Source organism: Urocampus carinirostris, chromosome 3 (genome assembly GCF_059441175.1).
Source record: "Urocampus carinirostris isolate Australia breed hairy pipefish chromosome 3, RoL_Ucar_1.0, whole genome shotgun sequence".
NCBI classification, from domain to species: domain Eukaryota; kingdom Metazoa; phylum Chordata; class Actinopteri; order Syngnathiformes; family Syngnathidae; genus Urocampus; species Urocampus carinirostris.
This window is the reverse complement of record NC_142351.1, coordinates 12,166,517-12,187,431: the sequence shown is the minus strand read 5'-3', so window position 1 is coordinate 12,187,431 and position 20,915 is coordinate 12,166,517. Positions and strand designations below refer to the sequence as shown.

The window sequence follows — 20,915 nt, the reverse complement described above, 5'->3', positions numbered from 1 at the left end:
GCCTGTGGAGAAATAAATGGGACAAGTGTGTGACAAAAATCAGTTCATACTAAATTACACAAAAGCAGGATTTAATTGGACGGGGTCAAACCAACAAAAATTGCATGTTTCCATGAATAAGTCTAACAACATGACCACCACAACTATACCTGCATCTACCGGGTCTTTGTTCTATGTCCGTTTTCCTTCACACAAAAACATAAATTGAATTTTTCCTGTCTCTTTAAGGGACATTGGTATTATTTTGTGCTTCTTAGTGGTAAAAAATGGTTAAATTGCTACATCCATTGCAACCTGGTCGTCCTTTTCATCCATCCATTATCTGCACCACTTATCCTCAGTAGGGTCGCGGGGGTGCTGGAGCCCATCCCAGCCATCTTCGGGTAGTGGTCAGGAGACCCCCTGAACTGATTGCCAGCCAGTCGCAGGGCACACAGGGACAGGTAATTTGCTCGCTCAATCACACCTAGGGACAATTTGGACCAGACAATTAACCTAACATGCATGTTTTGGGAATGTGTGGGAGGAAACCAGAGCGCCCGAAGGAAACCCACGCAAGCACAGGGAAAACATGCAAACTCCACACGGGAGATTCAATCTCATGACCTCAGAACTGTGCCGCACAAGCGCTACCCACTGTGTTGCCGTCCTTTTCATTTTTCTTTTAAATTTTATATCATATTTTAATTATTTTATATTTTATTCTTTATGTTATCGTTTGTTATTGCAACATCCGTTGCAGTCTGGTCCTCCTGGAAGGGGGATTACCTCATGTGCAGTCTCTTCTCAAGGTTTCTTCATTTTCCTCATGCTGAGGTTTTTGAGTTTTTCCTTGCCCTCATGTAGGTTTTAGATCAGGAGATGGAGTAATAATAGTCTGGAGTTTGCAAAAGTCTGTGGTCTGTGCTTGCCTTTGAGACTCCTTGTGTTTAAGGGCTATACAAATAAACATGACTTACCTTAAAAAATATTCATTACAAATGTTTTGATTTGAATAAGCAAATACATGTGAACAATCATATAAACGATAAACACACGTAGGGTGAGACGTTTGCATTTATTATACATAACATGAGCCTCACCGAGTGTGAGCGGACATCATCGTCTGCCATTTTACAATAACTGGTACCCCAAAAAACAAAAACCCCTGTGAAAGGCTGGGCAAAAAGTTGAGAAGAAAAATGGTGCTGCTTTGGTCATTTCGAGCCTCCGTTGTTTGTATTCTTCCTTGTGCTTTGTAGCACTCAATTTCACTTGCACTACACAATACAGCGACATCTACTGGTAAAATATTACATGGTATCCCTTAAAAAATAAAGAGGCATCAAACTTATTTAAGAATATTTATATTATGAAAAATTATTGTAATAGGATTACATCTTACTGTACTAAAGTGTTGAAGTAGAAACAATATTCCCTTACTTCCTGGATGTCCGTGGACATTATGAACACCAAATGTACTTCAGAATTAGGTTGTGAAGAACTATATGAATAACAGCTTCACAGGGTTGAGTAGGGTTACTTTAACTTGATTACTTTTGGATTACTCCAATACCAAATATGCTAATAAAAGACAAAACAAACTAAATACGAATAAAATTACTAAATTTTGTGCAGGCTGAATACATGGAACGGCAAAAATGATATTGGCAAGCTGTTTGGATTTATTTTCATTTTGTTTCTGTCGCATTTTATGTTAGTTTTGCCGGAGATCAAAGAGATCAAAGCCAGGAGAGAAAGCTTACCACGTGTTGAGTCATGATTTTATTCATATTTACTTTCTTTTGTCTTTTGTTAGCATATTTGGTATTGGAGTAATCCAAAAGTAATTGAAAGTAATCCAGTTAAAGTAACTCTACCCAACCCTGACTATAAGCAGGTAGGCGCCTTGCATAGCTGACTCCCTATTGGTGTGTGAGTGTGTGTGCGAATGAATAAGTGTGAGGAACATTGTAAAACGCTTTGGGAGGTCTTCATTGACTTGAAAAGCGCTATATAAATGCAGACTATTTACCATTTATTTACATATGTGTGAAATAACAAATAAGCTTAAAAATTCTGAATAATTAATGACACACAGTTATGCAATTGACCGTAGTAATGTTTCATAACGATTAGGAAAGAGATAAACGTATACTACACTTAAATTCCCCCAAACTACCCGTAACATGTTCAAATAAATAAAACAATGTCCCGCTGTGCACCAATGCTAGACTTAAGTGTCATACAGCATTTTCATTTATGCAAGGTCAGGATTCCTGTCACGTCTCGCTTAAGCTTTCACAAGTGACTGACTGACTCGACAGTCACTGCTGCAGCATTCAGAAGTTGACGCTGCGTCTCTGCTCATTGATCCAGTCCCCAGGGTTGACATCCATCTGCAGCATCTTCATCACCCACTTGTCTCTCCGTGCTCCATCGATGAACTCGTCCAGGGAGAGTTCGCCTGTGTGTTTGGAGTGGTTTTGGGGTAGTATTTATTATGTTACTCTTTATATGTAGTCCTTTCCATAAAAATGACTTGAGAACATTAACAATCAACCACACACATAGTAAGCCTACACAGCTGCTAATCTGTACATCTGTTTGATTGTTTTTTGTTTTTTTTGCACTACTGGCAGTTCTCTTATACCTAGCCACTCCTTTGCACACCTGTTCTCCTCTGCACTATCGTACTCCAGTGTTATTGTTATTGTATAGTGACTTGTTTACCTGACTGCCCATTTTGCACATCTGGTTAGCTGCTCCTCTTGCACTCCTTGCACTACTGTATAATACTATACATAGCTATAATTATTGAGTATATTATTAGTACTTCAATACTCCAACTCAATACAACATTTTATTTATATCTGTACATTTAAGGAAACTGCGGGTCAGATGTATTGACATTTTGTTCTGTATACACGTGTACAAGAATGACAATAAAGAATATCTGAATCTGAAGGTAGTATTCTGTTAGAATATGCAATGCCGTGAAAAAGTATTTGGCCCCTCCCTGAATTCTTTGTTTTTTGCATATTTATCCCACACAGAGGTTTCAGATCATCAAACCAACTTTGATATCACACAGGGACAAACCAAAGTAAATACAAAATGCAGTTTTGAAATGTTGATTCCATTTATTTAGGCACAAAAAATCAAAACCTTTATGGTCCTATGTGAAGAAATAATTGCCTCCTGAACCCAATAGAAAGTTGGGCCACTTTTGGCAGCAAACACAGAAATCAAACATTAGCGATGAATCTTTCACAAGGTTGGAGGATTTTTGGCCCAGGGGGTTGTTCAAGCCTAATGTTGTTAAAATCTGATGTGGTGAAGTTGTGAATGTGTTTAATTGCTGTTAAAAGTGTCGATAAAAACTCCTATTGTTGGGATATGATATAATAAAATTGTGTGTTTAATAGCTGTTAAAAATGTCGGAAAAAATTGTTAAAACGTCACGAAATTGTGAATATGCTTAATTGCTGTCGAGATTGTCGAGAAAAATTGTTCAAACCTCACATTGTTTATTTGCTAAAAAACAAAAAAAAACAAAAAGAAGTATTTAATTGCTGTTAAAAGTGTCGATAAAAAATCATATTGTTGGGATATGATATAATGAAATTGTGTGTTTAATTGCTGTTAAAAAAAAATGTTAAAACGTCATATAACGAAATTGTGAACATGCTTAATTGCTGTTAAGATTGTCGAGAAAAATTGTTCAAACCTCACATTGGTTATTTGATGTTACTAGTGTCAATAAAATTGTTCAAACCAAAAAACTCCTCTCTGCAAAATGGTTTCAAAATCTACTATATTAAAGGATTTTATAGCATAAACTGCCTGTCACACAACAGCATCTTAATTAAATTTAAATGAGCAACTCCAGAACCTTAAGTTTTGTTTGTTTTTAAATATAGGCTTGCCTTATGTAAAAATGTAATTGACCACCTTGACAAATCACAAAGTAACTATGACTAACCAAAGTTTTGGGGAAGCTGAGTTCAATTCCACAGGCGACACCCACAATAGATTGTGACCACCTGTAATGATTTTTTTGTGGAATGCTCTTCCCCCTGAGATTCGATCTGCAACCTCGGTGAAACGGTTTAAATCTAGGCTAAAAACACACTTCTATTATATACCATATGAATAAGCTAAATTTGATGTTGACAATATCTGTGTATTATTTATTATTAGAACATCCATTGCAGCCTGGTCATCCTGAAGGGGGATTGCCTCCCTTCTCAGGGTTTCTTCATTTTCCTCATGTTGAGGTTTTTGAGTTTTTCCTTGCCCTCATGTAGGTTTTAGATCAGTGGAATCTCCCCGCTGCAGTCCGGATTCTCGTTGCTTTCAAAGTTATGCAATTGTAAACAATACATCAGTTCTGCTTGATCATTACACATATATGCTGACACATTTCCAAATGTGTCCGCGTGTAAGACACATGTTCAAATTTCTGGCCAAACTGGGATTTTGAGATGCGCCTTATTGTCCGGAACTTGCAATATATGAGTTTTACAGTTATACCCGTCTGACCATCAGATTATTCATTTGTTTATAGTTATTACACTTTGTGATTGTCTGCGTATTTGAGTGAAGCATTTACTTATGGTTGGTGTCTGGACCCTTGACAGAACCCTTTTTTAATTCTAATGAGTCTGCTTATTGTGTCCACCGTTTCAATGTAAGGTCATTTTGATAAACTACATCTATTCACATTTACTTTGCAGAGGATCTTCTTTCAAACCCCGCTCACGTCTTGTAAAATACCGCCCCGTGAGTTTTCTAATGTATTATACTAGCACAGAAAAGATCCTGTCTTTTTTGTTTTATTTTGTTTCGTTTTAGTTGTATGTTTGCTTATTGTAATAAAATATTTCAACAGAATGACTCCGCTGCAGCATCAACGTTTGCACTATCACGGAAGTGGATGAAGGACGACGGAGAATGGCACATTTCCTTCAGTGAAGTAACAAACATGCAAATAAAATAACTACTGTAGTCGCCTTGTAAATAGTAAGGTCTCATTGAGCTTTAAAGGCTTCAAATGAGTTCTTTAATCATCCACGCAATGCTTGAATCGGTTAGAAAATTATTAAGACTCACCATCTCCATTTTGATCAACCAGCTCGAATATGCGATCCACTACTTGGTCCGGGGTCAAAAGATGACACTCTTTATCCAGCTCTCCATGACAGGCTTTTTTCAGTCGATATATAGACTATGCAGAGACAGGACAGGATGTACAGTAAGTGTCAAGTTGAATGCATTCCATATTTTTAAAGTTATCTATAATTGTAAAGACACATTACCTCCACAATTTCAAGAAGCTCTGTTTTATCAATGCAACCACTTCCATCTTTATCATACATTTTAAACGTCCATTTCAACTTATGCTCCAATTTACCCCTTAAGACCAAGTTCAAAGCTGCAACATACTCGAGAAAGTCAATGGTGTTGTCCTGTGTGCACACAAAAAAAAACGTGTTGAGAACAATAAATAAATTCTGTTCCAGCGAGGTTTTTACTCACCCCATTCTTGTCAAATGCCCGGAACATGCTTTCGATGTAATCTGAAGCCTCCTTGTTATCGGCGACCCCAAAGAAACTCTTGAACTCGTGCATAAAGAGCGTTCCACTAGGGCATTCAACCACAAACTTTTTGTACCATTCCTGCAACTCTGCCACATCTATCTCTTTGTCTGGGTCACTGTCCTCGCTTATGCGCTGACCCATTGTGGAAAGATTTATCGCTGAACCCAAAAGACTAAGAGAAATACATTACATAATACGCATGGACTGTTAAAAAGGAAATGTTTTGTGAGCAAGCTAGCTAATTTAAAATACATGGAATGGAGAGTCAGACTCAGTCTTGCCGTAGAATCACATTTGAATAACAGGGCAAGACAAAGGTTGTTTTGGCTTCCCTGAGGGGATTACAAATGTCCACTTGTCATAGTCAATTGGCCCTCAGACACATCATGAGAGGATTGTCATTTAACGCAGCTTCATAGGCACAATAGGCTATGCGCTGTCTTACAGTGGTATCATTAAGTTTATTGCAGACCAGACTTTTATATTAATGTATTGTACGAAAAAGGGAAAAGTCACCAGCCATGTTATCTAATTTTCCCAAATACAGTATAACATTTGGATTGGAGATCTCTTTTTTAGCCACGAAAGTACAGGTACCCTGAAAGACTGCATACTTGCTGACGACGATTGCAGTAATCAGAGTTGACAAGCATTAAGCCTTCATGGATTTCACTCTATTAACAGTGCATCACACATGGCATTCAGTTATTTTTTTATTATAAAATGTAGCTGAAATTTCAAGATTTTACATGATGAATTTATGGTTATTTCCCAAGGACAATACAATTTAACAATTTAACTCGGCTTGTTTACCAAAATATTTGCTGATTCGAATTAGCGATGTATTCTGAATCCAATTTTAATACAGAGCAAGCTTGAACTTAACACAAAAAAAACTCAATTATTTTTCCCCAGGCTTAAAATTTTGCCAACTTTAAGTCTTATTTATCTGATATTACATTTTTAAATAGTGTTTCTAGGAAAGGAAGAACATACTTGATTGAGCTAACAATCCCATTTGGCAGAGGATCGTTTTCTCATTAGCCATATTCAACACCCCAAAAATAGCTTAATACTTGAAAATGTGACTTTTTAACTCGTTAATACATTTCACCATCATTTTGTATATGACTGGTTGCTTCAAACTAAGATTTGTTGCTCTTTGACAATTACAATAAATATACTGACTCCGAATACAAGGAAAGAAGCATTCAGTTTCCAGTTTTTACTTTGTGCCATAATCACATATGACAAGTGCATAAAACGGGTGTACAAGCCTGTGAACTACTGTAAAAATCTAGAGTTATCAAAAACAAAACATGTGCACAACTATTTGTATAAGAGGGAATAAATATAAAGGACTCCTTAGTCAGGTATGTATTAAAAACATCTGACAAGACAATATTATGCGGACATGATTGCAGTAAATTTTGACATCATGAAGGAGCTAGTGCGGATAAGTGCAATGTTCATTTGGAGGAAAATGAATTTATGTATTCATTTTCGTGTCCTCAAAGGGTTCCTGGGTGTACTGGAGCCCATCCCAGTTAACTTCGGTAACTAATCAGTAGCTGAAATTGAACAAAGTACCTCTAAACTGTGAGGACATGCTAACCAGTCATCCATCGTAGGGAGATATGAAGAACTGTTCGTATATATTAGATATTTTCTCTAATCAAATTCAAAAAAATATAACATACATTCTTAAATCCTTACAAAACAACGGAAATATTGCAAAAATGCAATTATTTGAATATTGATTACTACGCCTTATAGCTTACCCGTACAATTTTTTTCATGATAGTCTATATTATATTATATACCGTAGCCATATCCCCTTGTGGGAGGTGGCTAGAATCCAGAACACATTCACATTTCTGACTCTTTCTGGGAGATTGATACAGAGGGGATTCCCAGCCCCCTCGCTCAACCCAAATGCTGTATTAGGAGTCATTCCATCCATCCCCAAGCAGGGAGGCAATGAGTACCAATGTTGTAAGTCTTAGGTATGACTCAGCCGAGGCTTGAACCTGCAACCTCCCAGTCTCGGTGCGGGCGCCCTACCCCCAAGGCCACCGAGCTACCATTTTGAAATGGGATATTTGAGTTTTTGCCTTAATCAGAATAAATAACACAATACTTGCAATATTTCAGCTGATGTGTATAGAATCCAGAATGTATGGCATTTTGAGTTTTAATTGCATTACAGAAAACAAGAAACTGACAATATTCTAGACCAGGGGTCTCCAACACGGTGCCCTTAAAGGATAGGTGTGGACCGGTTCTGAAAATGACTCACCAGTGCTGAGTCTATTTAATCCTACTTCCAATATTAACCTGGTAATAACATAGTAATAACATGATAAGTTATTTTAGAAATGATATCAAACTGGCTGGCCTTTGCGCTAATTAGTAACCAAAAGTAGCTCTCAGCTTGAAAAAGTTTGGAAACTCCCGTTCTAGATAATGTCTCACAAACATCAAATTTACTGACATAGTCCTGTAATTAAAGTTAAAACAATGCTTTGCCTAAAACAACACATTCAAAGTATTTTGGGGGAATACCAAAAGTAATGGTTAAAAGAACTCATAAGATAAACAGAAAAGTAAATTAATAAGATGGCTTAGAAAAAGAGTCAACAATGACGAATATCCTTGAGCCCCTTCTTAGTCCTTAAAAAAGTTGTGATTTCACTCCCTGTTTCAAGCAGAAGTGGACTTAAGATCATTATGCAAATAACCTCAAGGTTCAAATCTCTCCTGAACTCCAAGTTCCACGGTGGTGCAGTAAGTGTAACCTTAGTGTCATGAGTTAGTTACTGGTCCTTCAACGGAATCATTTATTCCATTTCCTCAGTGCTGGTTTCAGTTTTTGTGCAGTTTGAATCGCCTGCATCGTCTTCCGTTGACAAAATGATTGATTTGTCGGAAGATGACAGTGCCAATTTGTCACTCGGCGAAGAGGCTCCATCAGTGCTGCTACTCTCTTCAGTGTTGTGCTTCATGAGTGCATTCTCTGTTTGATGAACGCTGACTTCATGGTAAGGAGTTTCCTCAGCTGTCCCCTTTTCACATGCTTCTGTCTTTGGGCTACAGGGCTCTACGTATGGTAAAAGAGAAAGGAAGGGGAAAAAATGCTAAGAAAACATCCCAATGATTCTTAATGTAACAGGTAGCAGTGTCTGAAATAACATCTGCCCGGACGCCTCTGCTTCCTTTACGTCGGGTGAACAACTTACAAAACATCTCCGCCCAGTGGGCCGACAGCTTTTTCAAGAAAATACTTTTTTTTTTCAAATCAAATAAAACGTTTGCTATATTCTGATTTCAAAATCTTAGTTCAGTTTGGAAATTTCGGAATTTCGGTTCGTTTGGCAATTTGCATACTCGGCAGCCAATCAGAACCCTGCATCGAATAACTTTCCCGAGCCTTATAAAGTCGTGCATTTGCATATCATTTTTCAAAGTAGATGCACAGAGAACACAAGAAAACTGGAGAAGTGGTTAGGAATCAAGCCAAAACCTCAGCCCCAGAAGAAATATTCAAAAGAAGCTAAGAACATTTATGACGCTACAAAACATAAACGTACATTAAGAGCATCGTGGAAAGAGGAGTTCACGTGGCTTGTAGCAGACAGCGCAACGCAAACGTTGCATGAATGAAGATGAGTAAATACAGGTACATGCTTATGGCAGATGGAAAACAGCAATGTCATATACATGGAATGGATGTTATTATTTATAATAAACTTAATTTTAAAGTGTTGTTCTGTTATATATTCTGGTTATCAATCCTTTATACTTTGCAATAATGCTTTTTTTTAGCGATTAGTTGTCCTATTGTGTTTCAAGTTGTGAAAAATGGGGCAGGTAACTTTATGGCTGGGCAGGCAAGTTTCAGACACTGCAGGTAGATGTGTATACTCCTTCCTGGGCTGGGTAGGTTGTGATTAAAAAAAGCATGTAAGAACATTGTGCTTATTGAAAAAATACATTACTTGTTTAATAAAAAATATTGTATATTTTACAGTAAGTGTGAGTGAATTATTACAGCTTCTTAAAAAAAAGCATACAAACTGATGGTGTAGTAATACTCTGTGGTTTGCAATAATCTGTGGTCTGTGCATCCCTTTGAGACTCGTTGTGATTAAGGGCTATACAAATAAACATGACTTGACTATAAATATTAACATGTGCCAAAAAGTTTTTTAAGTCACCCAAATTGTACTTGTAGAAAAACAATGAAAATTTGTACTTCAGGTCAAAAATTGTACCCGTAAAAATATCTGGAAGATAATAATGAATCTGCAAATATTTACTGTAAAGACACTGAAATTCATATATAATTAGTAAAAATGTGTTTTGGTTTATAAGATTGTTACCAGTAAAAAATTTGCATTTGTAAAAAGAAAAGTGGACTTGTGTGAATTTGTATCCGTAGATATGGGATTTGCACTCATTAAAAATGTACATTTTATACTTTTAGCAAAAATATATACATATGTGTTTGGCTATGTGATCATTTGAAGCTGCAAAAAAAATTCACTTGCAAAAAGTAAATGTTTACTATAGCACCAAAAAATCGTTAGTATTTATAAAAGTTGAATATTTGGAGTCGCCATTAGGAGTCTTGAAAGAGGATAGACCATTTCTTCTCTGCATGCTCAAATAAACATCTGGCTGGTGACTTAGACAAGTTAAAACAAGCGCTAGAGCAAAGCATTTTGATTGATTCTGGACCTACGATTAAAGATAGATATATGCGCAAGTGTCACAAGGGCTTTCACAAAATGCCCACCGGCGCTTAAATACCAGATAAGAACTAGATACCACTTGGAAAACACCAAGAAGTAACTACTTAATTCAAATACATGGATAATCATTAGTACATTAATCACGACTAACTGAATACAATGATTAAAATGTAAATGTGAAGATAAAATAATAATATATAGTAAAAGAAAGTAAACGATAAGTACTGAAAAACTCATACAATAATGACTAGATATGCTGAGACATATTTCACTATTTCAATAATCTCAAGAGTTATTTCTGTTGTACAGAAACGTGACTTTTATAGCACCATATTGGTTGGTTGGTCTGTTGGATCCCTTAACCACTAGGGTCTTAGGGGCACAATTTCCTGTTGTGTGTCTTGGGCAAGTACAGCCTGGTGGAGCCCATTCCTCTCCAGACAAACATGTTTCCACCCGGTCGCTCATACAGGGGCATACTAGATTTGGACTCGTTTAGAAGCGGCTACTTGACGTGCCTGACGCTTAAGAAAGTCTAAACAAATAAACAAATGTGACCCTAGTGGCAGGAAGATCCGTTACGAGTTGACATTTTTTACAGGCACAAAGAACTACCGGTACTTTTATAGACGCAAATGATTCTGTTTTGTAGGATTTGTACACGGACATCTTTTTTATAATATCCAAAATTACATTCGAAGATATTTTTGGATCAAATCTTAATTATAAAATTGAATTATAGTGCCAAAAGGTCGTTTTCTTCCTACACTAGAGATACGATTAGAAAACAACTTGTAAAAATGGAATATTTATGAATTCAAACCATCTTCACTGTTCCGCAGTTAAATTACATTTTATTTTGCCTGTATCATAATATGACAACAGTTTTTTTCACAAAATGACAAAAAACTTTTGTTAGAAAACACATCGATCAAAATTGCAGAATATACTGATTAAAGATAGAGAACAACAATGACTTTTGGCATGACCGAAGAATCTGAAAGCAACGACATTCAGTAATTAGTAAGATGTGTGCAGGCTTCTGCAGTGAATGACTCCAGCACATCTGCAGCCACAGGATAGCACTAGTCTCTCACACTGCCCTGGTGTCATTTCGGTCCTTTCTTCTTTTAGCCTCCTCCACAGTTGGGTGATTCTAGGTTGTTTTTTTTTTGTTTTTTTTAAACCATAACCTTGTAACCAAAGATTATCCAGAGGTTCTTCAATGGGTTATCAGGACTGTGGGCAGGCAATGTTTTCACCTTCAAGGAAATTCTTTACCCGTTTTGCTGTGTGAAATGGAGAATTGTCCTGCATGAAGACTGCCGGCTGATTGGGCCATGAACACAGGTCAAGAACCATGTGCTGTTGAAGAAGGTTCTGATACACGTTTGCATTCACTTGACCATGTAGCTGTACAAGAGGCACAACTCCTGCAGCAGAAAACATGCCCCAAACCATGACACTTCCTCCTCCCTTTTCACTGACTTTTTAACACAGTCTTTCTCCATTGTGCCACAGAACAGAATGCTGTGGGCGGCATTAGCTCAGGAGTTAGAGCGCTCCTCTTGGGATTCCCGGCTCCTCCGTGTTATATGTCGACGTGTCCTTGGGCAAGACACTGAACCCCTAATGCCCCCAATAAGCAGGTAGGCGCCTTGCATGGCTGACTCCCTATTGATGTGTGTGAATGGGTAAGTGTGAAGCACATTGTAAAGAGCTTTGGGAGGTCTTCATTGACTTGAAAAAGCGCTATATAAATGCAGACCATTTACCATTCAATGCTTCCCATTAGACCCAAATAAATTAAATTTGCTTTCATCACTGAAAGGAACTGTACACCGGTTCTCCACTGTCAACACAACATGCTTCTCAGCAAAGTTCAGAAGAGTTTTCTTGATTTTTTTTTTTTATTTGTAATGAGAGGTTTGGTCACTGCAGTGTGGACATTCAATCCAAATGCTCTTGAACAGTGAGATAGATCCTTACCATGTTTAGCATTGAACTAGGGGTCAGTTCCAGCTTCAGTGTGGAAACGATTACCCATTGACATCCTCCCCAGTCACCTGTCCTCTCTTGCATTTGTCTTCTGTGGACGACCAGCTTTCTTGGGTGACTTGAATGAGATTTTAAGTTTGTAAAGATTCAATATTCTTGAAATCACAGGTTTGGAACGTTCAACTTGTCTTGCTATGGCTGATAGGGTCATCCTTTTTGTTTTCATCTGGACAACCTGCTGCCGGTGGCTTTCAGTCACCATCTTGCAAAGTCAGTGAAACTAGCATTTAGAATGCCAGTTAAATAGGGGTTGGCAATCATGGAAATGAACACCATGTGCTAAGACCAGCACCATTAAGTGGGGCACCCAAAAGTGTTCTCTAATTTTGATCGGTGCACAATACTTTTTTTTTCTTAAAATAAACCATTCATTTTGTGAAAAAGTCTTGTAGTAGCGTGGTATAGACCACATATGTCAGAGTCAAGGCCCGCGGGCCACATTAGGCCCGCGAGAGGGTTTTACCTGGCCCGCGTGACGATATCAATATATTATTAGATCCGGCCCGCAGGCCGCTGCAAGCCAGCAGCCCGCAGTACGCATGAATACTACATTTCCCACAATGCAACGGGGACACACCGAGCGGGAGCAAAGCGGGAGGCGGTTTGATTTATTCAGCAGTCGATCAGCAGCAGTCATTAGCATAACAGCAAAAATTAGCCCACAGATACCCATCAACAATGGCTAAACGGAAGGTGGACACTTTCAAACAAGGTGGGAGTTGGAGTACATGTTCACGGAGGTAGCTGGAAAAGTATCAGCGTCAGCCTCAAACAAGTAATGTAGAGTTGTAGTAATACAGTACTGTATATAAATGTATGTAAATACAGTAATAATACAGTAATGTTTCCCGTGCAATTACACATTTGAAGTTTTTACTCCGTTCAAGTTTAAAAGTTAAATATGCACATAAAGAAGGTCTTGTTTTTTGTTGTTCCCCTCGGGAATTTTAAAGCTTTATTGTCTATGTTGACTATGTTGTTTTTGTTTGCCGACTCTGTCCTGGGAGTGTTTCTTGTTTTTCGGCTTTTCATGGAAAATAGATCTTGATGTGGACAACAGTCTTTTGACAAAATTGTCTCCTATTTAGCAGACTTTTGATTGTTATTATTTGTTAATCAGTAATTCCTTTTTTTCACACTAACCCAGAGAAAGCACAGAAAGGAAAGTCAATGTACATTTGAGCAGGACAGATGAGGTCCAGTGTGTTGATTGCTATTGGTTTTAAGTAACAAGAGATTTTTGCACTTTATTTTATTGTATTTCGAGGCAATATTTCTTTTTAATAATTTCAGATGATTGAATGATAGAAAATGGTTATGAGTTTATGTTATGAGTTTTTTATATAAAGGACATTTGTATTTTGTGCCTGCTGAAATAAAAAATGACTGACAGTCATAAGAAAATATTGCTTTATTTATCCAATCATATTGTAATATATTTGTTGTGTTTTCAGTAGGTTAAATCTTGGTTTCAGTAAAGATTGGACAGTCCTCGGCTTGTAGCCAAATGTTTTATTTGGCCCTCCGTCCATTTGACTTTGACACCCCTGGTATAGACGAAGCAAAATCTCCTTAAACTGTTGAGCAGTGAATATGGTATTTTTCAATAATTATTCAATTGTTTGTAATTTGTTCTCTAATTTTATCTCCAGTGTACGTTCAACACATTTGTCAAATTTAGATGTATATATGACTTAGAGTGGGCAGAATTGATTTACACATACCTGGATCTTTTGTCATCGATTGTGTTCGACAAGATGGTTCCCTTTTGTGTCCTTGATCGCAAGACTCTTCCAAAGATGCATCTTTTGGTGCTGATTTCCACGTGTCTGTAGACGAGGATTCCTTTTTTCCAATTTCAATTTCCATTTCTGTGTCATCATTCTTCTCCTCCAGCCTTTCGTTGACTTTTAGCCTCTTGCTGTTGTGCTTCTCAGCATCACAACTCTCCATCTCCTCCTCATCATCAGAGTGTTTATTCTTTGACCGGCTTGGAGTGATTTCACCTCCCAAGTGTGAAGGGTCAGTCCTGCAAAAATTAAAAGGTGGAAGAAAAATGATTGATACGTGATAGTAGATATTCTTGTTCATCGAATAACCCAATTAATAAAACGCAGTTCATTTGTAACAACTCGTTCTGCTGGTATTTTATTGGAATATTAATTTTAAGTTATGAAGTTTTTGTTTAAAAGGGGACCACCAGTATTGAATAGAGTAGTCTTTAATGTAGTGGACATTCTTTACAACGAGATTAGTGGTGGTGCTCAATGGTAAACATGAGTTAAAAGATAAAAAATAATTTTAGGTTAGTTTGGTAAAGGATATGCGGTGGGGAATGACAATTAAAGAGTAAATAACCTTAAATTATTTAGAAATTTTTTTTGCTTCGATTAATATTTTCAAATGTTTACAAGAAATAACTGACAACAAATAATGATTGAATTCCTTACTTTTGGGAACTTTTTTGGTTTTATCGCACTAAACAGCTGACTTATAATGCAGCTTCAGTCTAGGTCGAAGACCTTTCCTACCCTTGTACCTCAGGAAGCACTGCATCCAACTAATAAAGATACATAGAGAATATGTTGCATTCATTATCAGGCTTATTATATAAGGCCTTTAATTTCTTGGGGCTGCAGAAAAAATGTTTTTTTTGGTCCAATACGGTTCTTTCAACATTTTGGGTTGCCGATCACTGCCTAAGCACCGCGGAATTGCACTTGCTCGCTAAGTCCTGGGCAGAAACTGGACTACTTCTTCCTTAGATATAATCGTCTGTTTTTTTATCTTACTTAACATACTTCAGTAACTTAAATTTGGACGTTTACCAATCGATTCAGAATCATTTACGTCAAGATTGTGATGCATCCAACAATATCACCGCTATTAGAATCCTGGGCAGAAACTGGACCGTGCTTCTTAGTTCCCCCTTTCATATAACCCTTTGAGTGTTTTTGTCTTACTTGACATACTTTAGTAAGCTCAATTTAGATTTTTATCAATCAACTTAGAATAATTTAAATCAGAATTGCAATGCATCCAATAATAAGAAATCCTCCCCTCATCCCACTATTATAAAGGGTTAAAGTTAGACCCTGCCACCAACCTGACACATGCCTCCACCTTTTTCTCCGCAGATTCTGACTCCTTGCTGACCTCACACTCAGGGAGACCATTGGTAGAATGTAAAGATGACAATGACAGCTGTGGCTTATTTATTTGTTTTGGCAAGACAGGCCCATTTACATTTCGACTGCAAAAGAAAAAAAATGATTTTCAATTCTTACACATGAAGACCCATCATGTTTTTCCTTACAAATGCCTCATTGTGCCACTTGATATTCCTAAGAGCAAAGATACTTATACCGGCTCCCACCTGTCTGAATGTACCAAAGAGCTGCCAGGAAACATAACTCCATTCATTCTGTTTGAACAGGATGTCCCATTTTTCCTAGAATAGCACAATGTGACAGTTAAGTAGCAAATGCTGAATGCAAACGTGAAATATGACAGCTTTTATGCTTACTCAGATGCAGGGTACACACAGCTGACCACCATCACGTTCTGTAAGAGATGTACAGGTCAGTGACAGATGTTCAATTCTTCACTACCACATTCCAGTCATAATCATTAGTAAACTGATGACCTTTTCTATACCCCTGAGAAACTTGTCCGTTCCTGTATAGTTTCGCTTGGGGTCGGTGAGCAGCTCACACAGACGCTGAATAGTGAATGGAATTCTGGGAAAGTTACCAAGAGACATTTTTAGAAATAGTCACGGGCAACCACAAGCATCAACACTCAACTTGAACTGTGCCCTAAGCCGGCACATATATACTAACCTTAACACACAACTTTACTCAGTCTGCTTTAAATGTTAATCTGGGTAAAACTTGTTTAAGTCTTAATTGCTTTCAGTTAACAAGTGCTCGGATTCATTTATTTATTGATTTATTTAATAGCTAGGGAGTGTGCCAGGCTGAAAAGCTAGTACTGTACACGCTTGAGAATTATCTTTTTAACATTGAGAATGTTTTTGAATTCTGTTTTAAGACATCATGATGTGCCTTTTCATCACTTTTACTATTATTATAATTATTACTATATCATTTTGGCAGCACGGCGGAGCAGTGGTTAGTGTGTGTGCAGCACAGTTCTGAGGTCGTGAGATCAAACCTTCCTGTATGGAGTTTGCGTGGGTTTCCTCCGAGCACTCCGGTTTCCTCCCACATTACAAAAACATGCATGTCAGGTTAATTGGCCGGTCCAAATTGTCCCTAGGTGTGAATGAGCGAGTGAGTTGTCTGTCTCTGTGTGCTCTGCGACTGGCTGGCAACCAGTTCAGGGTGTCCCCTGTCGACTGCCCGAAGATAGCTGAGATGGGCTCCAGCACCCCCGCGATCCTACTGAGGATAAGCGGTTCAGATAATGGATGGTTTATAAAAGTTTTATCATATAAGATACAAAATTATTGATTAATAATACAAAAGTCAATTCCATTGAAGTTGGGAAAAAGTTTAAAATGTCAGTAAAATTAGAATAGAATGACTTGCAAACCTTTTCTAACCCATATTTAAATGAATACACCACAAAGACAAGATTATCCATGTTCAAACTCATAAACTTTATTTCCATAAGCAAATAATGATAAACTTAGAATTTTATAATTGCAACAAGTGCCAAAGTAGTTGGGAAAGGGGCTTCTTCACCATTGTGTTACATCACCTTTCCTTTTAATAACACTCAATAAACGTTTAGGAAGTGAGGAGACTAGTTGTTGAATCGTTGATAGTGGAATCCTTTCCCATTCTTGCTTTATGTACAGCTTCAGCTGTTCAACAGTCCGGGGTCTCCTTTGTCTTATTCTGCGCTTTATAATGCGCCACACATTTTCAATGGGAGACAGGTCAGGACTGCAGGCAGGCCAGTCAAGCACCCGCACCCTCTTACTACGAAGCCACGCTGTCGTGAGACGTGCAGTGTGTGGCTTGGCATTATCCTGCTGGAAGAAGCAAGGGCGCCCATGGTAAAGATTCTGTTTGGATGGCAACATACTTTGTTCCAAAACCTGAATGTACTTTTCTGCATTAATGGTGCCTTCACAGATGTGCAGGTTACCCATTCCTTGGCCACTCATGCACCCCCATACCATCACAGATGCTGGCTTTTGCACTTTGCGTGCATAACAGTCTGGGTGGTTCTGTTCTTCTTTGGACCGGAGGACACGACGTCCACAATTTCCAAACACAATTTGGAAAACTGACTCATCAGACCACAGAACACTTTTCCACTTTGTATCAGTCCATTTTAGATGGGCTCGGGCCCAGAGAACCCTGCGGCGTTTCTGGATGTTGTTGATGAATGGCTTACGCTTTGCAACATAAAGTTTTAACCCACACTTACGGATATAGCGTCGAACTGTATTGACTGACAGTGGTTTTCCAAAGTGTTCCTGAGCCCATGTGGTGATGTCCTTCACACATTGATGTCGGTTCTTAATGCAGTACCGCTTGAGGGCTCGGAGGTCACGGGCATTCAATAATGGTTTACGGCCATGCCGTTTACGCACAGTGATTTCTCCAGATTCCCTGAACCTTTTCACAATATTATGGACTGTAGATGATGATATCCCTAAATTCCTTGCAATTGTACTTTGAGGAATGTTGTTTTTAAACTGTTCAACAATTTGCTCACGCAGTTGTTCACAAAGAGGTGAACCTCGCCCCATCCTTGCATGTGAATGACTTAGCTTGTTCGGGTCTCCCTTTTTTATACCCAGTAACAACTCTCACCTGTTGCTAATTCATCTGTTCACCTGCAAATAGTTGGTTGATTTCCATTCATCCACTTTCTGAGTAGTTATTGACACCTGTCCCAACTATTTTGGCACGTGTTGCTGTCATCAAATTACAGAGTTGATGATTTTCTCCCAAAACAATAAAGTTTATGAGTGAAGACAATAAATATGTTGTCTTTGCTGTGCATTCATTTAAATATGGGTTGAAAAGAATTTGCAATTTACTTGGATCCATTTTTATTTGCAATTAACACACTTTCCCAACTTCATTGGAATTGAGTTTTGTATAAGTAACCAATACAAGATACTAGATCTGGAAGGACTTGAACAGTATTATGATTGTCAATAAACTGCAGGGTTGCTACATTGTCTATTTTGTTTTTGATGCCCATTCTATTCTGTTGAGATGAGTAGGACGACTTAAGGGGTCAACGTTATTAGTTTTTAATTGCTGGTTTATGCATGTACATGGTTGCGGTAACTTGCAAGTCAATAGATAGCAAACACGAATAGGAAGATCATATATTTGTATATTTATGTATGTATTTATTATTATATTGCCTGTTTTTTGGATTGTTTTTTTTTTGATAAAACTATTTTATTCTGTGTACAGTCACCTTGTGTGTCCTGAAAGGCTTTTTTAAATAAAATGTGGTTTTATTATTATTATTATTATTATACAGGCATAGCCTACAGATTACTAAATGGCTCAATACGAATGTCAGAGAAGTCAGGAAACTTCAAGTTTTGTTAAAAAAACCATATTTACAAACGATTAATGAACAATGTGGAACCATATAATAACAAAAGAGTTCTATGAAAATCCTGGACAAATTATACACAACAAAGGCATCTAAATACAGTGAGTTGTAGTTATGAATTGCGACATGTGATATCTGGAGGTAGGGGGTAAGCAAGTGAAAGAAACCCTATGGATAGATTAAACGCAGTGTGTGCTAAATGGCAGTGAGCAAAAATTGTGTGCTTTAATTCAATTTGGGGGTTATTATTTAAACGCCATGCATATTTGAAACAATTCAAATTAAAAACATAGTTGGTTTTATTCATCTATTTTGTTCCCTTTTAGTTCATCATAAGATAAAGAGGGTCACAAATTAGCAAATAATACTGGAATATCAGTTACATGTGATTAACTCACCCATTATAGTCGTCCACAATTTTTAAAATTCTTTCCTTCATCTCCTTGAAGGGGACGTGTTCTACGTTGGGATTGTGTGTGCCTCTCTGCTCAGGCATAGATGCGTGAAAATCATCGATGACACTCTCCAACTTAAACATAAAATAGGGTTTCAATTGCGACCACGGAATCCTAGAAGAGATCAGATATTTGGTCACATCAGGTCTGAAAAAGAATGACCACAAATAATTGGAATGCTTCCGAGGTGAGAATGATAAGAGAAAGCACGTTACAGTATGTAGTGGAGGACTTATATGTTGAAACTCACACTGCTTCCCCTGTCTTGGCAACATGACACAGGTATTTCTCCAGCACTGGATCTGTATCCCTTTTTACTCTCTTTTCAAACTCTGTAAATGAAAACATTGATACGTCTTTAAATAATTATATGACCAGACTTTGGTACACATGATGGCATTGCTAGGTAGTTTTTATCTGAATGTTTGTCATCAAGCATAGTCAGCAGCCAAAAAGTAGAAAGACAAAAATATCTACAATTTGTAGGAAATGGAGCAATGAGTACAAATGTGTAAAGTCCTCAAAATGAGTGTGATGAGTCTTGGTAAGAATATTTTACATAATAGGAGACAAAACAACGATGGTACAAGTGAAATTTTTTTCAGTTTTATGTAATCTACAGCATTTGCATTTATATACTGCTTTTCAAGTCACTGATGACTTCCCAAAGCGCTTTAAATATGCTTCAAACTTACCCATTCACACACACACTCACTCACCGATACCAGTGGCAGCCATGCAAGGTAAGGTAACAGCGAGTACTTTTACAATTATTTAACCGAATCACTTAGGACAAAATATTATGATTTTAAGGGGGAAAATGCAATATTTTAGTTTGACCTCTAGGATTTTTAGTCACTCCGGGTTAGAAATTATTTGAGACCCTGGTTACAGCAAAACAGCCACTTTGAAAATAAAAAATGCAATATTAACGCCAACCTATTTATATATTTCGTAATATATTAATTATACTAATAAGCTTGAAATCTATTGCACACTCGTTCAGTAATTACAAGCTGTCACTGCCCAGCAATTCCGTTATAACGTGAGACTGGTTCCCCAATGGAGCAGCACGGCGGGGCAGTGGTTAGCGCGTGTGCGGCACAGTTCTGAGGTCATGAGATCGAACCTCCTGTGTGGAGTTTGCATGTTCTCCCTGTGCTTGCGTGGGTTTCCTCCAGGTACTCCGGTTTCCTCCCACATTCCAAAAACATGCATGTCAGGTCAATTGGCCAATCCAAATTGTCCCTAGGTGTGAATGAGCGAGTGAGTTGTCCGTCTCTGTGTGCCCTGCGACTAGCTGGACACCAGTTCAGGGTGTCCCCTGCCCACTGCCCGAATATAGCTGAGATGGGCTCCAGCACCCCTGCGACCCTACTGAGGATAAGCAGTGCAGATAATGAATGAATGGTTCCCCAATGAACTGCAGAGCTTGCAAAAGATCAAATAGTTAGCCAAAACTGGCTGTTCAACTCGTTGCAAAGAATGTCAAAAACGGCTACAAGTA

The 20,915-nt window shown here is 37.9% G+C and overlaps 2 protein-coding genes across 2 annotated transcripts; both read right to left on the bottom strand.

Moving 5' to 3' along the window:
• Positions 1–1,038: 1,038 nt before the first annotated feature.
• Positions 1,039–5,895, bottom strand: guca1b (guanylate cyclase activator 1B). The gene is made up of 4 exons (XM_088330724.1): positions 5,521–5,895; positions 5,301–5,450; positions 5,095–5,209; positions 1,039–2,446 (listed from the first exon to the last, which is right to left on the bottom strand). Exons 1-4 carry the CDS (start codon positions 5,722–5,724, stop codon positions 2,322–2,324), a joined length of 594 nt encoding a protein of 197 aa, XP_088186850.1. The 5' UTR covers positions 5,725–5,895; the 3' UTR covers positions 1,039–2,321.
• A 1,868-nt stretch (positions 5,896–7,763) lies between these two features.
• LOC148368706 (serine/threonine-protein phosphatase 4 regulatory subunit 2-like) lies at positions 7,764–19,741 on the bottom strand. Its single transcript, XM_088330722.1, has 8 exons — positions 19,659–19,741; positions 19,352–19,522; positions 16,042–16,135; positions 15,922–15,959; positions 15,772–15,846; positions 15,502–15,648; positions 14,120–14,424; positions 7,764–8,683 (listed from the first exon to the last, which is right to left on the bottom strand). Exons 2-8 carry the CDS (start codon positions 19,489–19,491, stop codon positions 8,424–8,426), a joined length of 1,059 nt encoding a protein of 352 aa, XP_088186848.1. The 5' UTR covers positions 19,492–19,522; positions 19,659–19,741; the 3' UTR covers positions 7,764–8,423.
• Positions 19,742–20,915: the final 1,174 nt, after the last annotated feature.